A 17,081-nucleotide genomic window follows, 5' to 3' on the forward strand; every position below is an offset into this window, starting at 1 on the left:
CAGTTAACTCACACGAGGCTGCTACTAATTTTATTATATTTGAGTCGGATTATTTGTTTAGTGCCGAAAATGTCCGACAATTGTTAAAAACAAAAAAAAAGGCCCCAAAACAAAAGGTGACATCTTTAAAAAGGTCCAATGTGTAGGAATTTCTCCCATCTAGCGTTGAGATCATATATCGCAATCCACTCTCTCGCGCCACGCAGTTCAAAGTACGTATTACAGCTACGGTAGCCTTCACGCTTCAAAAAGCCGGTCTCTTGCGCTTTTCAATATCCTTTTTCTTTTTCTGGGTGAAGAAGAAGACTCCTGACATTTGGATTTTGAATACGTGTGGTCCTCCATGTTTCCTTCTTCAAACTTGCCGGGGCCGGGAAGCTACGATACCCGATAGCACCTGTGAGTTTATCATGTGACAGTGAAAACACGAAAAGGTGGAGCAGTATGTCCTGTATGTCCCTTACCGGCTAACGTATTTCAAGATGGCGCATGAATATGGAGCGTCTACCCCAGTTCATGCAAATGCAAATGTGAAATTTCAAGCCAAACGGAATACTTGGAATTGATGGTGGAGGTAAATATTAGAGATGGTCCGATACCATTTTTTGCTTCCTGATACCGATTCCGATACCTGAACTTGCGTATCGCCCGATACTGAGTACCGATCCGATACCAGTGTGTCATATATTTTATTATGTTTTAAGAACTGTATACTACTATCCCTGTATGGATGTGATATTATTTCTATCTTTGTTGTCGGTCTGGCTCAGGTTAAACTCTTTGTTAAACATGAATGGCACAGAACGTTCTTTTATTCTGCAGTTTGACAGTTATAACGGAAAAAGAACATAAATAAACTACTTTAACGTATTTTTTCTTTAGGGCTTTATTACGTGGTATCGTATCGGTGCATAAACTCCAGTACTTCCCGATACCGATAGCAGCGTTTTAGGCAGTATTGGAGCCGATACCAATACCGGTATCGGTATCGGAACATCTCTAGTAAATATTCATGAAAAAGGACAAGTTTGTGAAGGGGCAACACAGATTTTGATAATGAACAACTAAAAACGTTACACACTGGACCTTTAAATATTGTAAATTGCTTTTCTGACCAACACAAAGCTGTTTCATTTTCATTGATATAAAACAGAGACAAGCAGCACATCCTCACTACACATTTGGATAGCTGTAACCAACAAATCTTTTTTGTCATGTTTTGTTGTGTATGTGTTTTTGTTTAGCCAATGACAAAGGATTAATACACTCCAATGTTTTCTTTAAATTTTCCGCTGATCTACTAATTGATTTATCGACTAATTGTTCAAGCACTACAAAATAAGACGCACCAATTTCGCGCACCACAGTACACAAAGCATTACCATTGAACAACTCAAATCACAAACGATGACATGTTTACTCATGCTCATGAAGCAGGAGAATTGGTTTAATCAACAAAAAGGAAAGAACTGATCAGGCGGATCATTAAACTACCTCTCCATCGGGAGCTCGATGACTGTGTGGAACTTGCCGAGCAGAGCTCCGGGTCCCTCCCCGACCTCGATGTAGTCACTGTGGGTGAGGCAGGGGGAGGTGGCCGGGGAGCTCAGCTGTGCCTGAGTGCGAGCCTGGGCCTCCTCCAGAGACAGCAACTTTGTGGACGGGGAGCAGACCAGCAGGGATTTGGGTCTGGATAAGGTGTTGTTACCTGAAAATAAGGTGTTTAGAGTGTGCAACCCGGATTTTCCACCAGGATGCGTTCCGGCTGCGCCGCGGTTTTGTTCTGTCCTCCGCCACACGCCATACCACACCGGGAGCGCCTCAGAAGCGGAGCATCTTGCCTGCCTTGCCTGCCTGCCTGCAGATTATAATGTCTCTACGAGGACTTTACAGAACAATCACGTGTTTATTGAGCTAGTATCTACCTTTTACTCCGGGCACTCCTACAGTTAAACTCCATGCCTTCTCTTTTCTGGGGTTGTCCTGATAAAAAAGATCTGTGATGTCGTATTATGTTTTTCCACCTCCAAGATTAAGCTCTCGTCGTCCATGGTGTTGTAGAGGAAACATATACCATATTGGGGGGGGGGGGTGTATTTTGGTAAACTGACTCTCACTGTTGGGTGCCTGGATAGCTCAGTTGATAGAGCAGGCACCCACATATAGAGGCTTAGTCCTCAACGCAGCGGGCCCAGGTTCAACTCCAACCTGCAGCCCTTTGCTGCATGTCATTCCCCCTCTCTCTCCCCTTTCATGTCTTTATCTGTCCTATAAAAATAAAGGCTGAAAATGCCCAATGCTCGATGTTTCACTTTCTGCCCGGCTATCTGAACACCCCGCAGCCCGCGTGAAAATAGAACTGGCACATATCTTTAGCGGACACGCACGCCTCTGGGACGCGCCATTACGTGGCTGGTGGAATATCAAGCATTGACTTGAAGGGCCGCGATTGCTTGCGGGGGGTCGCAGCGCCTCCGGAACGCAGTGTAGACGCACGTGCTGCAAAATAGGTGTTAGAAATGCATTTAACCTCAGAACAGATGCCACATGTCATTTTGTTTCTATCGAGACCTACCTGTGCTTTCACGTATGACGGCATTGAGTTTAGCGCTGAAAAGAGCCTCGGTGTTGTTGAGGATGAACTCCACCACCACCGACTGGATACGCACCTCCATGAACGCTGCTGTGCCGCTAAAACAGGCCGACTCAATCTGTCTGGACCTGAAACAAAGTTACAGAACAGCACAACCTATTTCACAGCTCTGGACCACCGAGACATGCCCCAGTTCACTGCCACAGAAACGGGAGAAGAAAACGGCAATGTTGGCTCTATGGGCGCCAACGTAACGGATTTCATGCAGCCATACATCTAGAATAATAGTCACCTGAGGAATAATAGTCACCTGAGGAGGTTAGGCGCCCAGACGATAGCCAGGTTTTTAGTGTGCATGTTAGTGATGGGGCTGAAGGTGGCCAGGTGGGACAGGTGCCTCATGAGGTACTCCAGAGTCCTGTAGGAAAAAAGAGGTATTTCATTTACATTTAAAAAGAGTTCCTTACTTAAAATCCTGAGTCATAGGAGAGGGTCGTATGTGGTTCCCATACTTTTACATGTGAAGGACCCCTAAACTGACACAAATTAGACCACGGACCCCTATTTGATAAGATTTTGTCCCAGGGTCCTCTATCTGATAGGAAAGCATATGGAACACATGACCCAAATAGTTATACATTCTGTCATTGTGTTACTTTTGGATTGAATTATAGTGAAAATAAATGATTCCCCCTTTTGCTAGGGACCCCCTGAAACCCCCTCAAGGACCCATGGGGGTCCCCGGACCCCACTTTGGGAACCACTGATATATAGGTCTTTTATCACTGTTATCCTCCTGAGTTTCACATGTCAGAGCTGGATGTTATATGTGGTTGAAAGAAAGGTTGTATTTGGTGGCACATTATCTTCACCACACAATTAGAAGTAGCATCACGGCATTGACGGTTGGTTTTGATGCAGCACTCCTTTTACAAGAAATCAAACAATTCCACTTCAGGCCACCAGGGTACAACAGTGAGCTTTAAACCTGACCTGTAGTGTGGAGGAGGCAGCTGCTGGATGACGTTGTGGATTTTGACAAGCCTCTCCTCATCTGTGGCTGCAGACACGGCCTCCTGTGAAAACAGAGGATAAAGCACACATAACTGAGAGGCTGATAATCACAGCAGAGGGAGCTGCCTTTACAGTCCCACTCTCTTTTTCCCTTTTATCAGAGCAGCCGGTGTTTTGGCTCACTTAATCTGCTGTTCTGTTTTATGGGCACATCCCCTGCTGTTCCTAGAAAGCTCAGCGTAATGCAATGACCCCATTTTCGAGCGGCACTTCAAACTGAGCTGAAAATGTTACATTGTTTCTCCAGCTCTTTGATCATCACTGAGTAACGGGATGTGTGTCCGCTGCAGCTTTTTCTCCGCTATGCCAGTTTCCATTCCCATCTTTATCCCCAGCATAAGTCCCTGCCCCAGTTCCAGTGCTCTGCTCCTTACTGAGAATCTGTCGTAGAGCTGGTAGGTGAGCAGAGGGTTGGGCAGCTCTCTGAAGTACAGCTTGCAGAGTGAGCCCACTGAGTGGATATCCTGTCTGAAAACTTCCCTGGTCAGGTCGGGGATCTGTTCTGAGTCAAACTCATGCCTAGACGGAGACATAAAGAAGAAGACGATATAGAACAGCGTGGGAGTCATCCTACTGCCCATCTGTCGGTACGAAAACACAAAAGCAAGGAGGACATTTGAACACGATAAGTTACTTTTGACAAGGCAATTTGCTTGCTGAACAAATTATTTATTTTTCAAATACTAATGTCTTTGGAAATTCTCTGGCTTACTTCCATACTAAACGATGATACTGATGAAACTAAAAAATACAATCAATTTAATAATGAGGCGGAGCAGGTAAACAAGACGGTCCTTAACGGGTATGAACTGTGAGAAACAACAAGAAGTCACCACATATTTATCATTTCTTAAGACATCTAGATGTGGTAACAGTCAGGTTTTGGTTACACTTTACATGAAGGTATCTACATAAGAGTGACATGACACTGTCATGAACGTGTCATAAACATTATAAACAAGTCATAAACGTTTATGACATAACGCCTCTGTCATTACGTGTCATTCGGTTTTTGTCATGACAAGTTAGGGTTAGGGTTAGAGTTAGAGTCCATGTGTCATGACAGTGTCATGTCACTCTTATGTAGATACCTTCAAGTAAAGTGTTACCCAAGTTTTTCACGTGAGAAAAATCCCCTTTCCATTGGCTGTCAATGAGATTATGAGCCTCCCGATACATCTACTAATGAGACTTTGTTTCATGAATTCCTCGGAGCAAACAGAATAGATGATGAAATCTTTAAAGCCATTCTGAGCTGTGCAGCTCGAATCAAACTGTATTTGATGGATTTCAGAAGAAGCTGCTCACTTGAAGAACAGCATCCATCAAGTTGATAATAGGCTTAGTTACAGCTATTGTATTGATACTTTCGGTATATTTAGGATACATTTCTAATCTATATCATGAACAAAATGGGTACAAACCTCAGTTTCTGGATATTGGAGGAGATCCCAGACAGTCTGTAGATTCCGTCCACGACTCCATTTTTCTCTATGAAGTCAGCACAGCTCCTAACAACCTGCGGGACTACAGGAGGCAGCAGAGGGTCATGAGAGGCTGAAACATGAACAAGATGTAGTGCTCTGTGATTACAGGGCTGTCATTGATTCAGGATGTTTTAGCGAGGGACGTTCCTCTCTCTATGCATTTGGAACATGTCATGATACAACAACATATGTGTAATCTGTATTACTATTTCAATTCTACTCAAATTATTTTTAGGAAACAAATATCAATTCAGTCTACATCAGCGGTTCCTAACCTGCAGTTGCAAGATAAATCTGAGGATGATTAATTGCATAGAAAAACACACAAAAAAAACATTTCTTCAACACAACAATCATTTTTCCAGACTTTTTATCTCATGTTTTTTGTAGAATACTGCCTTAGTTGACCTTTTCAGGCTTCTAACAATTACCCACAATCTAATTTGATTACAGCTCATCACTGAGCCAACAACAGCCAGGATTTTACAAATAAGTCACAAGTTCAAGTCACAAGTTATCATTTTGTGCACACAAATTGGAAAAATATCTTCGGGGTTCCAGGGGCTTAAAATATTATACTTTAATTATAAATTCATGAGTCTAGAAAATACTGTAATTACCCTATAACATATCCAAGTTCTCTTTAATTGTAGACCATAAACTCCAAAAGAAATGCAGAGGACATGACTACCTCAATGCTAGCTACGGCCCTGCCTAGACATATACAACCTGAGACAATATGTGGAGGCACCCATGCAGCTTTAATCCAATAAACTGTATAAATTGACATGACATAAATGGTTGAAATTAATAGGAGCTTTGCCTTTATCATCCCACAGGTCTGAAAAAAACAGAACTAAAGACACACATTTTGGCAAAACAAGAATCTATGCAAAAGCTCATCCCGCTGGCAGGATATTCACACCTCCAACTCAATTCACATCAAACATCACAGGAATGTATGACAAATCCCAGATACAGGCAGCAGATTCACTGGGTAATCAGGGATTACCCAGTGAATCGGGGTATTTACGGGGTATTTGAAATGTGAAACATTTCCGTGTGAACTGCCAGCAGGTAAGAATTACACGATGGAAAATAGGGGGGGGGGGGCAGAGGTTGTAGTAATAATTTACCCTCATGTCCTGAGTTATGGAGATGTTCCCCCAGGTCACAGCCAAACACTCTCTCTCTGAGGATGCCGCGCTGGCGCAGCTTCTGAGGCGGCGGTCGAGACTTCATAAAAGTCCTTAGGAACGTTACCAGCTTCCCGTGCTTCTTACACACTGATTGAGATGACACACAGACACACACCCACACACACCCACACACACACACACACACACACACACACACACACACACACACACACACACACACACACACACACACACACACACACACACACATATAACAGCCACTTAAAATCAATCAGTCTCACATCCTGGGAGCAGGTCTAAAATGAATCCTAAGCAGAAGGACGGACACACTGAAGAGTACCTGGCTTCGGCACCGAGCTTTGAACACTGGGAGGAATCTTGTCATTTATCAGCTCAACACAGTCGCAGGGGAAGAAACCAACCTGCAGGTAGAGAGAAGAAGATGCACAGGGAGAAGATGTGAGACAGAGCTGGTGATTACACTTGCAAGTTTAAAAGGACCAGTGGGGGTGTTTAGTGCTGTGGCAGACTGTAGTGGGCTAAAGATGCAGAAATAGGTCAGTGAGCATGAGGGTACAAGCTGCTTCAGGTTGTAAAAAGCTGGTTTGCATTCTTATTGTGCAGAAAATCTCAGGCTGTCACTCAACAGCAATGACAAACTAGCTTCTTTTTGCTATTGTGATTTAAAAAAAAAAAAAAAAAAGTATTTCCTGGACTCCAAAATGTAATAAAGAAACGTTTTACTTAAAGACAGTGACATTAAAAATAACATTTTCAACCCCGTGTTTCCTGTGTTGATTATTCATTTATCTCTTGCTACATTTTTGAGAATATGTATATCAAAATCCTCTAAACCAGAAACACACCCTGCGTTCCCATACCCATAGCCTAGTACCATACTATTCACCGTAGCATGCCGAAAAAAATAGAAAATTAAGTATGTCCCAATAAATAGTATGTCAATGCAGTATGCCAAAAATACCCGGATGTACTACTGCACTCGGTCGGATTTGGCAGTATGTATTATTCTGACCCACAATGCTTCGCGCAGCATATATGAGCAAAGGGTCAAAGTTCAAGATGCACTGTTATGAAGAAGTAGTATTGAATCGTATGTATACTGCATGCAACAGTACCTACTTTTGTATAGGCAGCTTCAGTACATCCTAAAACCGATTTTGACTCGGGGGCAGTTACATAAATGTATCCGATAAAATGTGATTTGGGGCGACAAAACAATTCCCATCATATCAAACAGCACTTGACAGTTAGCTAGTGGTCAGCTATGAGTGCAATATCTTAGTAGGAGTTGTGAGTTTGGATTTTCAGCTGGCAGAAACTCCAACTTCCAAATAATGTGGTGTATTTGTTTCAGTTTTATCTAGGGATGCACCAAATCCCGATTTTTGGGGTTTGGCCGAATACCGAATCCACTGGTTAAGACTCTGCCGAACCCAAAACCAAACCCTACTCCCATCCTCAGTCCATTAACACAGTAAACACATTAATGAAGTAAACAACGTCCACAGCAGTGCATTAAAAGCCAAAGCATGTGCTTCGGCAACGTGTGCTTGTATGCGGGAAGTGATGGACTCGTACATTTCGGGGATGATTTTGTCAGTAAAAAAGCACCTGGAGGGGATTTTGTAACGTGGCTCAAGCAGATGGAGTAGCTCGTTGAATCCAGTGTCTTCCACTATGCTATAGGCCTGCAAGTCAGTGGCTATCATTTTCCCAATTGCTGCATGAATGGCTTTGGCTCGTGGGTTATCTGATGCCCACTGTTTGTTCGGTGTAGGGCTAGCAGAGCTGGTAATGGTCGTCTGGTTGACACAAGTTTTTGGCTGTGACTGTCCTTCCTTTGCCGTACCTGAAGTTGCTGCATTTTGGCTGCTGTCTGTAGATTCCTTCATGCACAACTCGTATTCTTTCGTATGTTTCATTCGCAGATGTTTTAACAGCGGCCATGTTGTGTATTGTTTAGGGTTTGCAAATTGAACATGTAGCTCGACATGAATCTCCTTCTTTTGACTGAAAGTACTGCCAAACAACACTTTTTCTGCTACCGAGTTCCATTTTCACTCTCTCACAGCCTACTGCATTGAACGGTCCACTTATGTAAACACCTTCCCATAATCAGCGGTGGCGTCATTACGTCGACCAGTGTAGCACGCGTAGTGCAAGCGTAGGGTTCGGTTCGGTGGAAAAAATTCTAAGGTTTGGCAGAAACCGAACCCTGTCAAAAAGCCCAATATTTGGCCGAATCCGAACCCGAACCCTAGATGCGGTGCATCCCTAGTTTTATCCTCCTCCTCCTGGTCTAACAAAACGGGATGAGGGAGGAGTGTGCGGAGGCCAACGGTCCTCAGCAGATCTGAAGCGCCGTATCCCTCAACAGTTCCCTCTCAGGCTGTATTTGCCCACTTATGAGCTGTTCACCCCTCTTGTAACTAAAGCCGTCCACATATCGTTTCACTCAAAAAAAATCATTCACAAAACTGCAGCTAAAGACGCTCTGACCTTTGTTTCACTGTGACTTTAATTAATACTTTATCAACACTGGATGAGGAGACACACTATTTCATTGTTCTCCATGAAACATCAATGTGAATGAAAGCACAGCGGATGATTTACCTGAAAGCCATGTTTCCCTCTCCACCAGCCTGTGTCTTCTTTGGGCGGCATGTCTATGACTGACACAATGTCCCCCACCTGGGCCACAAAGAGTTGCGATGATGAGAATCAAGTGTGATCACAGCTGAGCACATTTAAAAGGCATTATGATGGGATCAGAAATATGCATATGCAAAACACCCAGTGAAAAATAAACTCGTTTTAAAGGATAAATACATAAATTTGATTCATGTGAGATTATGTTTCTCATTTGTCTTATATAAGAGAGGTTACCTCAAAAGTCAACTCGTCTGTGGCCTGGGCTGTGTAACGTTTGGTGACGTGGGCAGCAGCGATAGCGGGGACATTGATTGAGGCTTCCTCAGACACCAGCAAATGGTTCCCCTTGTTGTCAATCTGGAAAAAAAATAATGACATGAGGAACATAAAGAAATTGGCAAGGCTTAGCTCAAAGACTGGACAAAGGGAGAAGCAGCTGCTCTTGCTTTATTTAAAATGACAGAAGGAGACCAGTAATACTGTTTTTTTCCACATGAGCAGCAATACAATATGTTACTGTGGTGTGGTTATACTAATGTAATCCATCAGTATCAGTAATTTACCCGGTATTTACTTAAGGCTTCCCTAGCCAACAGTGGTGGAGGAAGTACTGAATCTCAGTACTCAAGTAAAAGTACAAATAACCAGAGGCATATTTACTTTAGTAAAAGTAGAAGTACCACAATGACAACCCTACTTAAGCAAAAGTAAAAATGTACTTTAAGTATTAAAAGTAAAAGTACTTGCATAACGATTTATTCTCTTAATGTCTATATTCTAATCATTAAAAAAAACAGTAGGCCAATGGGCTGTGGCATTTTAATTAAGTTAGTTTTAGGTTAATGTAATTGTGCTTACTATCTGTGGCCCAGTTTACATTCTGACTTACAATTCTGGTTATCTATCAGGGTGATCTGCATGAAGCTCGACTTTGCATTATTTCCCACGGGACAGTGAATGCTGCACACATTTATCTAGCGAGAACACACGGGCTTGGACAACAAGTACATGGCTTCACAGCTGAGGAGGACCGGGAGTGTTTTTAAGATAAATATACGGGTTGTATATTAACCTTATGTGAACGGATGCTTCACATATGACCAAGCAGAGTATCGGGAGCAGCGGTAGTAACGGGAGCAGCGGTAGTACCGGGAGCGGTACGCGCCTGGACAATAAATGCTATTGAAGGGCGGCGGGTCTTGGCGTGGCGGTGCAGGAGCTGCTGCTTAGGCTTCCCTGCGGACTGCAAACGTGTGACGGTCAGGAAGACGTTTTGGCAGGGGGAAAAACTGATCAGAAAATGTAACGAAAATGTAATGGAACGTTGTAGAAAAAAAGTATGCACTATTGATTCTACTTAAGTAAAGTACAGATACGTGAAAAATGTACTTAAGTACAGTAACGAAGTATTTGTACTTAGTTACATTCCACCACTGCTAGCCAATCATACAATTAAATTGTGTTGGATTTTGGAGTAAAAAACAGTTTGCAGCAGTAATTTCACCATAAAGGACACACAGTGTTTTAACCCTACTTCCACATTATTTAAAAAAGAACAAAAAAAAGAATCAAACAGACCTTCAGCAAGAGTCGGCACAGCCACACAAACACACCTCTGCAAATTGGGTCCACACATGCTTAAATAAACTGGCATCAGTATGAGGACAGGATACACAGCATGTTGTTCATCCAGAAATAGAACACATAGCTATTCCTAAACTACAGTCTTGTTCATACATTGTTCAGTGCATTTGTTTTGTTTTCATGTGTTAAATGTGAGCTTTGGTTGTAATGTCCTAAACCGATTTCTTGAAATAAATACAGATTTTCATCAGTTGACTCTGGAACAACTGGGTTTTCCCAAAACATTTCGGACTGTTCCTTTAACTTAACTACTTAAATATAAATAGTGCATATTAAATATTGAATTCGCCTAATGGGGTTACTTCTAGAGAGTGAATAATTAGGGTGTCAAATTCTCCAGATCCACGATTCAATTTTACTTTCGATTTTAAGGGTCACGGTTCGAATCAATTTTCGATTCCCAGCAGCGATGGCAATGCCACAATAAGAGCCACTAGATAAAATGGGAAAAGCGTACTTTACAACAACAGTTTGAGTTTCTCAGAGTTTAGGAGTTGCAATTGAATGCACTGAGGGGCACCTGAATCCACCATGAAGTCCCGTAGGAGCTCACTACAAAATGTTGCCACATCGGTGACTTCAGAGAAGCATGCGGATTTTCCAGTTCTGTTGTTTCTCTGTCATCTCCGACTGCGGCAATGGCCATGGTGTCTGGAAAAGTGCAGCTGCAGGCTACCAGTAAGATAGCGTTACCCTGTGTCCTTAGCTGCATGCTCCCAGCCGGTAAACAACGCTGTGTTTGTTGTTGTTTTCTTTGGACGTGCACAAGAAGATAGAGAAAAAAAATACTGTGGGAATCACCGATCCTGCTTTTTGGTATTCAATAAGCGAAACCGATCTATTTTCCTTTGAAATCGTGACACCCCTAATGAATAACGGATAGGAAGCTTGAGCAAACAGTTGATAAGAAGATACCTCCATCCATGTGAGCACTGGACCACAGTTGATCTTGTTGTCAGCAATGGCTGAGAAGCGGGACAGATAGGTGGCCAGCATCTTGGTTATGGTCTGAATGGAGACACAAGATTGTCAAGATTTAGAAAAGTCTGACAACTAATGAGCAATTATCCACACATCATGCAACAGAATAGACTAATTTCATTGCCAGATAAATCCTAAATGTTAATGATGCTTCATTTCTTATCTATCTATCTATCTATCTATCTATCTATCTATCTATCTATCACACATCAGAGATAGTGGAGGTGTAGCTCTGTGGTACCTCAACAGTGTCCCTTAATGTGTCGTGTCGTGGCAGCTCGGTGAGGTGGGAGTAACGGCGGTCGTAGATACACAAGTGCAGATGTTTGTCCAGCACTCGGAAGTCTTCATAGGATCTCTTTACAAGCCAGTTTCGAGCCTGACAAAGAGAAAGAGGAAAAAAAAAAAGTGTGGTAAGATTGAGAGGGAAAAAGTTTAAGATAAGTTTAAGATATTTTAACATGTAGTCTATTTTCTGGATGTAGCAAGTAATGTTACCTGGCAAGTGATCTGGATCAGAAAGACCAGCTCTTTGGAGTCCAGACCAGCCTTCGGTCCTTCACTCTGCCCCTCCGCGAAGTCCAACTATGAGCGAAGACAAAAGAGACACAGAGGAGCTAATATTGAGAGGACCCACATTCTAAATAATATATAATAAAAAAATCCTCTCTGTATGTGACCTAGTGTACAAGAAGAGCATCATGTCCGAACACCATTTTTCCATTAAATAATAAAACTACTTTTATACTCAGCGGTGGGTTGGAGTCTTACAGAGAACTATGGGAAGTAATACCTGGAAAAAAATGCATGTTAACAAAAATATAAAGTATTTTTTATTGGTAAAATTACTGCTTTCAAAATTCAGCCTTCATTCGGCCTTCATCATACTGTAACGTTTATTTGAGAAAAAGTATATTGCAGTATATTTCCTTTGCCACCAACATAGCCCCAATTCATATTCTCACTACACCATAAATCCTGCAGTATGACATTTATAATACATAAACTGCTTAGATGTCATCGCTTGGAGGCGGTGTAGATTTAGCACAGATTTCTTCTTCTTCCTCCTCACATATATTCTATACTGAATAGAAAACTGAATAGATCAGAGCCCTGCAGGAGTTTGGGATTACATTGATAGACATTACTGCAAAAGAGACTTCAAAGACCTTGGAAGCCAAGGGAAGTTCTGGTTATTTATAACTGTTAGCAACTCATCCAGATACACGGTTACACAACACACAGCGACCTAGTTACTGCTCAACAGTAATACAGCAAACCAGGCTAACAAAGCAAGCAGAATGAGAAATTTGTTCTTGAATAAGTCGTGATGAAAGAGCTCTTATTCACTGCAAGGATTTGTTTGAAATAATAGCCTGAACTAAGCATCTGAAATAAGTACTGATGGGGTCAGGAGACCAAATGCATGATGGGAAGTAGGCTCATAAAGAGAATTACAGATCAACAAATATTCCTTTATGATGAAACAAAACACCAGCTTTATAAAAAGAAATTATAATAATGAAACAAAACAGCAAATATCTGAAAGTTACTATTGGAGGTATGTCTGGGCATCACTTCCTCTAAGCACACACCTCCATGACTACTCCAACTACACTACTTCAAAATAAAACATGCTAACACAGCTCAGACTTCAACCCTTAGTGCAGAAACATACCATATGCGTGATGTCATTTATTAACAAAAATCTGGCCCAGGAGCTCGAATTAAAACATAAACATCCAGGTTACCTGCCACTAAGGCATGTCAGATATCCATCCGCAGCGGGAGGAGGTGGCTCTCCCTTTGTGTGCAGCCGCAGTCCTGGACCTCAGTAAGCTGCTCCAACAAGCCAAATCTTGGCTGAGCGGCAGCTGAGTTAAAATGCTGCTCCTTACTCGCCTGTTTGCCGTCCCCTGCCGCCTTAACTAAAATGCTTATTCACAGGGCTTTGGATGGCCACGCGCTCACTGCTCCATTCAAAGCAACAAAATATGAAAAGAGGATGCTTCCCACTCTGTCTTACCCCCTTCCTGCCTCTCGCTTTCCATCTCTTCCCCCTCCTCCCTCTCCTGTACCCTGCCTCCGTCGCCCTCCCCCCTCTCTTAACCGCTCTCTCCTTTCGCCAGTGACAAAGAGGGAGGAGAGGGGGGGAGTTGGCAGTAAATTGGCTCAACCCGCACATATAGATGCGCAAGCCCATCCATCATACAGAGGCAAAGCTGCACAAGATAAATAAACGACCCTTCTTCATTTCAAAACCATTCTCATTCATTCCACTCTCAAGCCGAGACTGAGGCTAATCTGCTGAGGAATCAGTCAGACAGGCTGCAGACAGAGGCAGTCTGCTGTCCTTGTGCTATTCTGCGATTAGGATACATGAGACATGATCAGCACCCTCCCTTCCTGCCGCCACAGTCTGTGAATACGGAGGCAGGCAAATGCATCATGGGAGACAAAAGCAACAAAGACTCATCTCACAGATTATGTTGAGAAAGTAATCAAAAATAGCATACAGAAGTTGAAATAATGGCATGTGTCCACCAGGGCTGCACGATGGCGATATGATTCACGATATTGGAGGGAATGATCATTTTTGTATCTTTTTTTTTTTTTGTGAGGATCTGTGCCAAACAAAGATTCTTTTCTTTATACTGTTGGATACGATTTCTAAACTGGGACGTCTCTGCAGCACCACAATACTTAACTAACAATGGTTTGACACATATTTTGCCTTTAACAAATATTGCGATTTGGATATTGCACTAGTCCATATTGCAATTTGAATAAAATTGTTATTAATTGTGCAGTCCTAGTGTCCACTGTGTGTTTGTATATGTGTGTGCAGACAGCGTGCACAGCTTTCAGTGTCAGTGTCTCCCCAGACTGATTTTTCTCTTCCAGCTCAGCTCGGCTTTTCTTCTCCCTGTGGAGCTTTTCAAGGTCACTGAAACTGTTGTGCTGCTTCACGTTCCTCCACTCTGCTAATGGAGTCATCACAGTTATGGCAACCACAGCACGACATTTACCCAACAGAGTGAGAGAGAGCATCCTGGGATTTAAGACCCGTCCAGCCAGCCGTACTGTAGTCCATTAATGCTACATGTAGGGATTCAGCCCCACAGCATACATGCACTGCTCATGCACCCTTTTTGTGTTGAGCTCCATTGGTAGCTTCTGGTTGTGGAGAGACGACTGCTGCACTCTGCTGGCAAGCAAACTGAACTGCACTGAGGTTAACCAGGCGGTAAACAGCCACTTCCACATGACTGAGCAACCACTCACGCATCACTGCTTCTCATTATCACTGCTGCCAATATACTTAAATATACTACTTTAAGACTTTAAGACTTTAAGACCAAATCATCTGTTGGCTAGTGAGAGTCACAATATCCATATTAATTATGTATACCCACAGGTTATTCAAATCAAGTCTTTGCAGTTGCAACTTGCAGATTTTCTCTAAAGGTACTTTGAAGTTTATAAAACACAAGACCAAGAGCCATGCAAGTGGCTCTGTGGGGCTGTGATTTGGCACAGTAATGAGCTAAATGTTTGAACTGAATGCTAATGTCAGCATGCTAACATGCTAACAATGACAATGCTAACATTCTGATGTTCAGCAGGTATAATGTTTACCATGTTTACCTTCTTCCAGCATGCTAACAATTGCTAATTGGCGCACAATAACCAAATCAATTCATCCTTAGGGGGAACATGAATATCTGTAACCAAACATCATGGCAATCTATCAAATTGTTAAGAGTCACTCCAAACTAAAGATGTCATCATGGTGGTGCTACAGGAAAATTCAGGGGATCATCAATATCATTAGGATTCACCCTCTGGAGCCTGGGGCAATGTCAGTACAAAATGTCATGAATCTATCCAATAGTTGTTGAGATAGTTCAGTCTGCAGCTGGCACAGATAAAGCGACATTGCCATTCCTAGAGCTGTGCCGTTTGCATGGCTAAAAGATCGGAAATATATGAAAATAGTGTACAGTACAACATATACCTACAGCTACATTTTACTGTAACCAAATTGTTGTGTCAGAACAGGTTTTGACATTCAAAATGAGTCACCTCCTACAATTAAAGAGAAACTGCTTTTCCCCCCCACTCATTTACTCACTGGTTGACATCATGAGCTTAAGTCAAACTAATAAGGATCACAGGTTAACAGGTCAGATGAGTCTGACATTAATGTACTGTAATGCAGAGGATTAACACGCTGTTGGAATCGGATCATGGCTTTAATAGGAATTGGACTAATAAAATCTGTAACACTGAAATCATAATGATTTATGCATGTCGAGGTATTATTCCGGACCAATAAATATTTTATAGCTCTCCTGATACAGATGACACACTAACAGCTGTGATGTGACATTTTAGGTAAAGTAGGAAAATGCAATAAAGAAGGCAGGACTGTCCAGAAAAGACACACAAGGATAATGATTTGACTGCTACATTGCATTTCAAGAATGATGCATTTCTCAGGATGAAGCTTGCACCTTGGTTAAAGAAAGAGTGCAGCATAAATGTATTTGACTAATTGTGTATCATGGCAAGGTATTATAGCTGTATGTTTGCATTGTTTCCTTTTTATTTCTTGGGGAGGTCGAGAGATCAGGGACAGGGGTCGGTAAGGGGGTCGCCATGGGATGGGGGAGGGTGGGGATGTTTGTTCTGTATTTGTGAGGTGTAAGGTTTTGTGATGTTTTTAAAAGTCTAAACCTGTACTATTATTGAAAGTTTACCAGTTTATTATGAATAAAAAAAGTATCTAAAAAAATAAATAAAAAAGAATGACGCATTTCTGGAGCAGTTAACCAAAATGGCCACTGAACTTGAGCCAAAGACACAATTACTAAACATAGTAACTCTCTGCTGCAGAAGTCACAGCGTAAATATTTTTAGGGCTCACCTGAACGTTGCCAAAGTCCACGGTCTCATAGTGGAAATGGGCACACTCTTCCAACCTGGGGAAGTGACCTCTGGGAAACGTCAGCCTAAAAAGACACAGCACAACAGCCCCTCATCAGTATTCAACACACTGACACCATGATGGAGAGAAAAGCAAAGCAAAAGAGGGACAAGAAAAAAAGATTAGGCCTATGTGTGAGGGAACAGGGTTAGAGACGCAGCAGGCCGCCCGCCATTTTATAGGTCCTCATTTCACTGGCCTGGATAAGAGCCCTGTCTTACAGCCCATAATAGCAGCAACACTGTCACCTACTTCTTCATGTTCTTGACCTTCATGCTAGCTGTGCTGACGCAGGAGCGCAGGAGGGGCTCAGCTGGGTGCTCTGTGATGTCATCACTCCTCACCTGCCAAACAGAGAAAGCAGACATCAATAAATGTCAGTCAGTCACAGGATGACTGATTGAGAAGAATGATTATGATGATCAACATGAAACAGTGGTTGTGCAGCAAAAAACACGAGAGACAAACTTAGTCTGATG

At 42.4% G+C, this 17,081-nt stretch overlaps 1 protein-coding gene across 1 annotated transcript in view; it reads right to left on the reverse strand.

The window, feature by feature from the left end:
- Nucleotides 1-17,081, reverse strand: part of arhgap32a (Rho GTPase activating protein 32a) — a 31,580-nt gene that overhangs the window by 4,848 nt on the left and 9,651 nt on the right. The window contains exons 4-18 of the mRNA XM_078245942.1: nt 16,855-16,946; nt 16,543-16,627; nt 12,111-12,197; nt 11,854-11,991; nt 11,547-11,639; nt 9,222-9,344; nt 8,949-9,026; nt 6,655-6,736; nt 6,291-6,440; nt 5,092-5,194; nt 4,042-4,186; nt 3,587-3,669; nt 2,904-3,011; nt 2,576-2,721; nt 1,495-1,708 (exon numbers count right to left, since the gene is read on the reverse strand). Of these exons, the coding sequence (XP_078102068.1) occupies nt 1,495-1,708; nt 2,576-2,721; nt 2,904-3,011; nt 3,587-3,669; nt 4,042-4,186; nt 5,092-5,194; nt 6,291-6,440; nt 6,655-6,736; nt 8,949-9,026; nt 9,222-9,344; nt 11,547-11,639; nt 11,854-11,991; nt 12,111-12,197; nt 16,543-16,627; nt 16,855-16,946 (1,727 nt within the window). The remainder of the gene's footprint in view (nt 1-1,494; nt 1,709-2,575; nt 2,722-2,903; nt 3,012-3,586; nt 3,670-4,041; nt 4,187-5,091; nt 5,195-6,290; nt 6,441-6,654; nt 6,737-8,948; nt 9,027-9,221; nt 9,345-11,546; nt 11,640-11,853; nt 11,992-12,110; nt 12,198-16,542; nt 16,628-16,854; nt 16,947-17,081) is intronic.

Source organism: Sander vitreus, chromosome 3 (assembly GCF_031162955.1).
Source record: "Sander vitreus isolate 19-12246 chromosome 3, sanVit1, whole genome shotgun sequence".
NCBI lineage: Eukaryota > Metazoa > Chordata > Actinopteri > Perciformes > Percidae > Sander > Sander vitreus.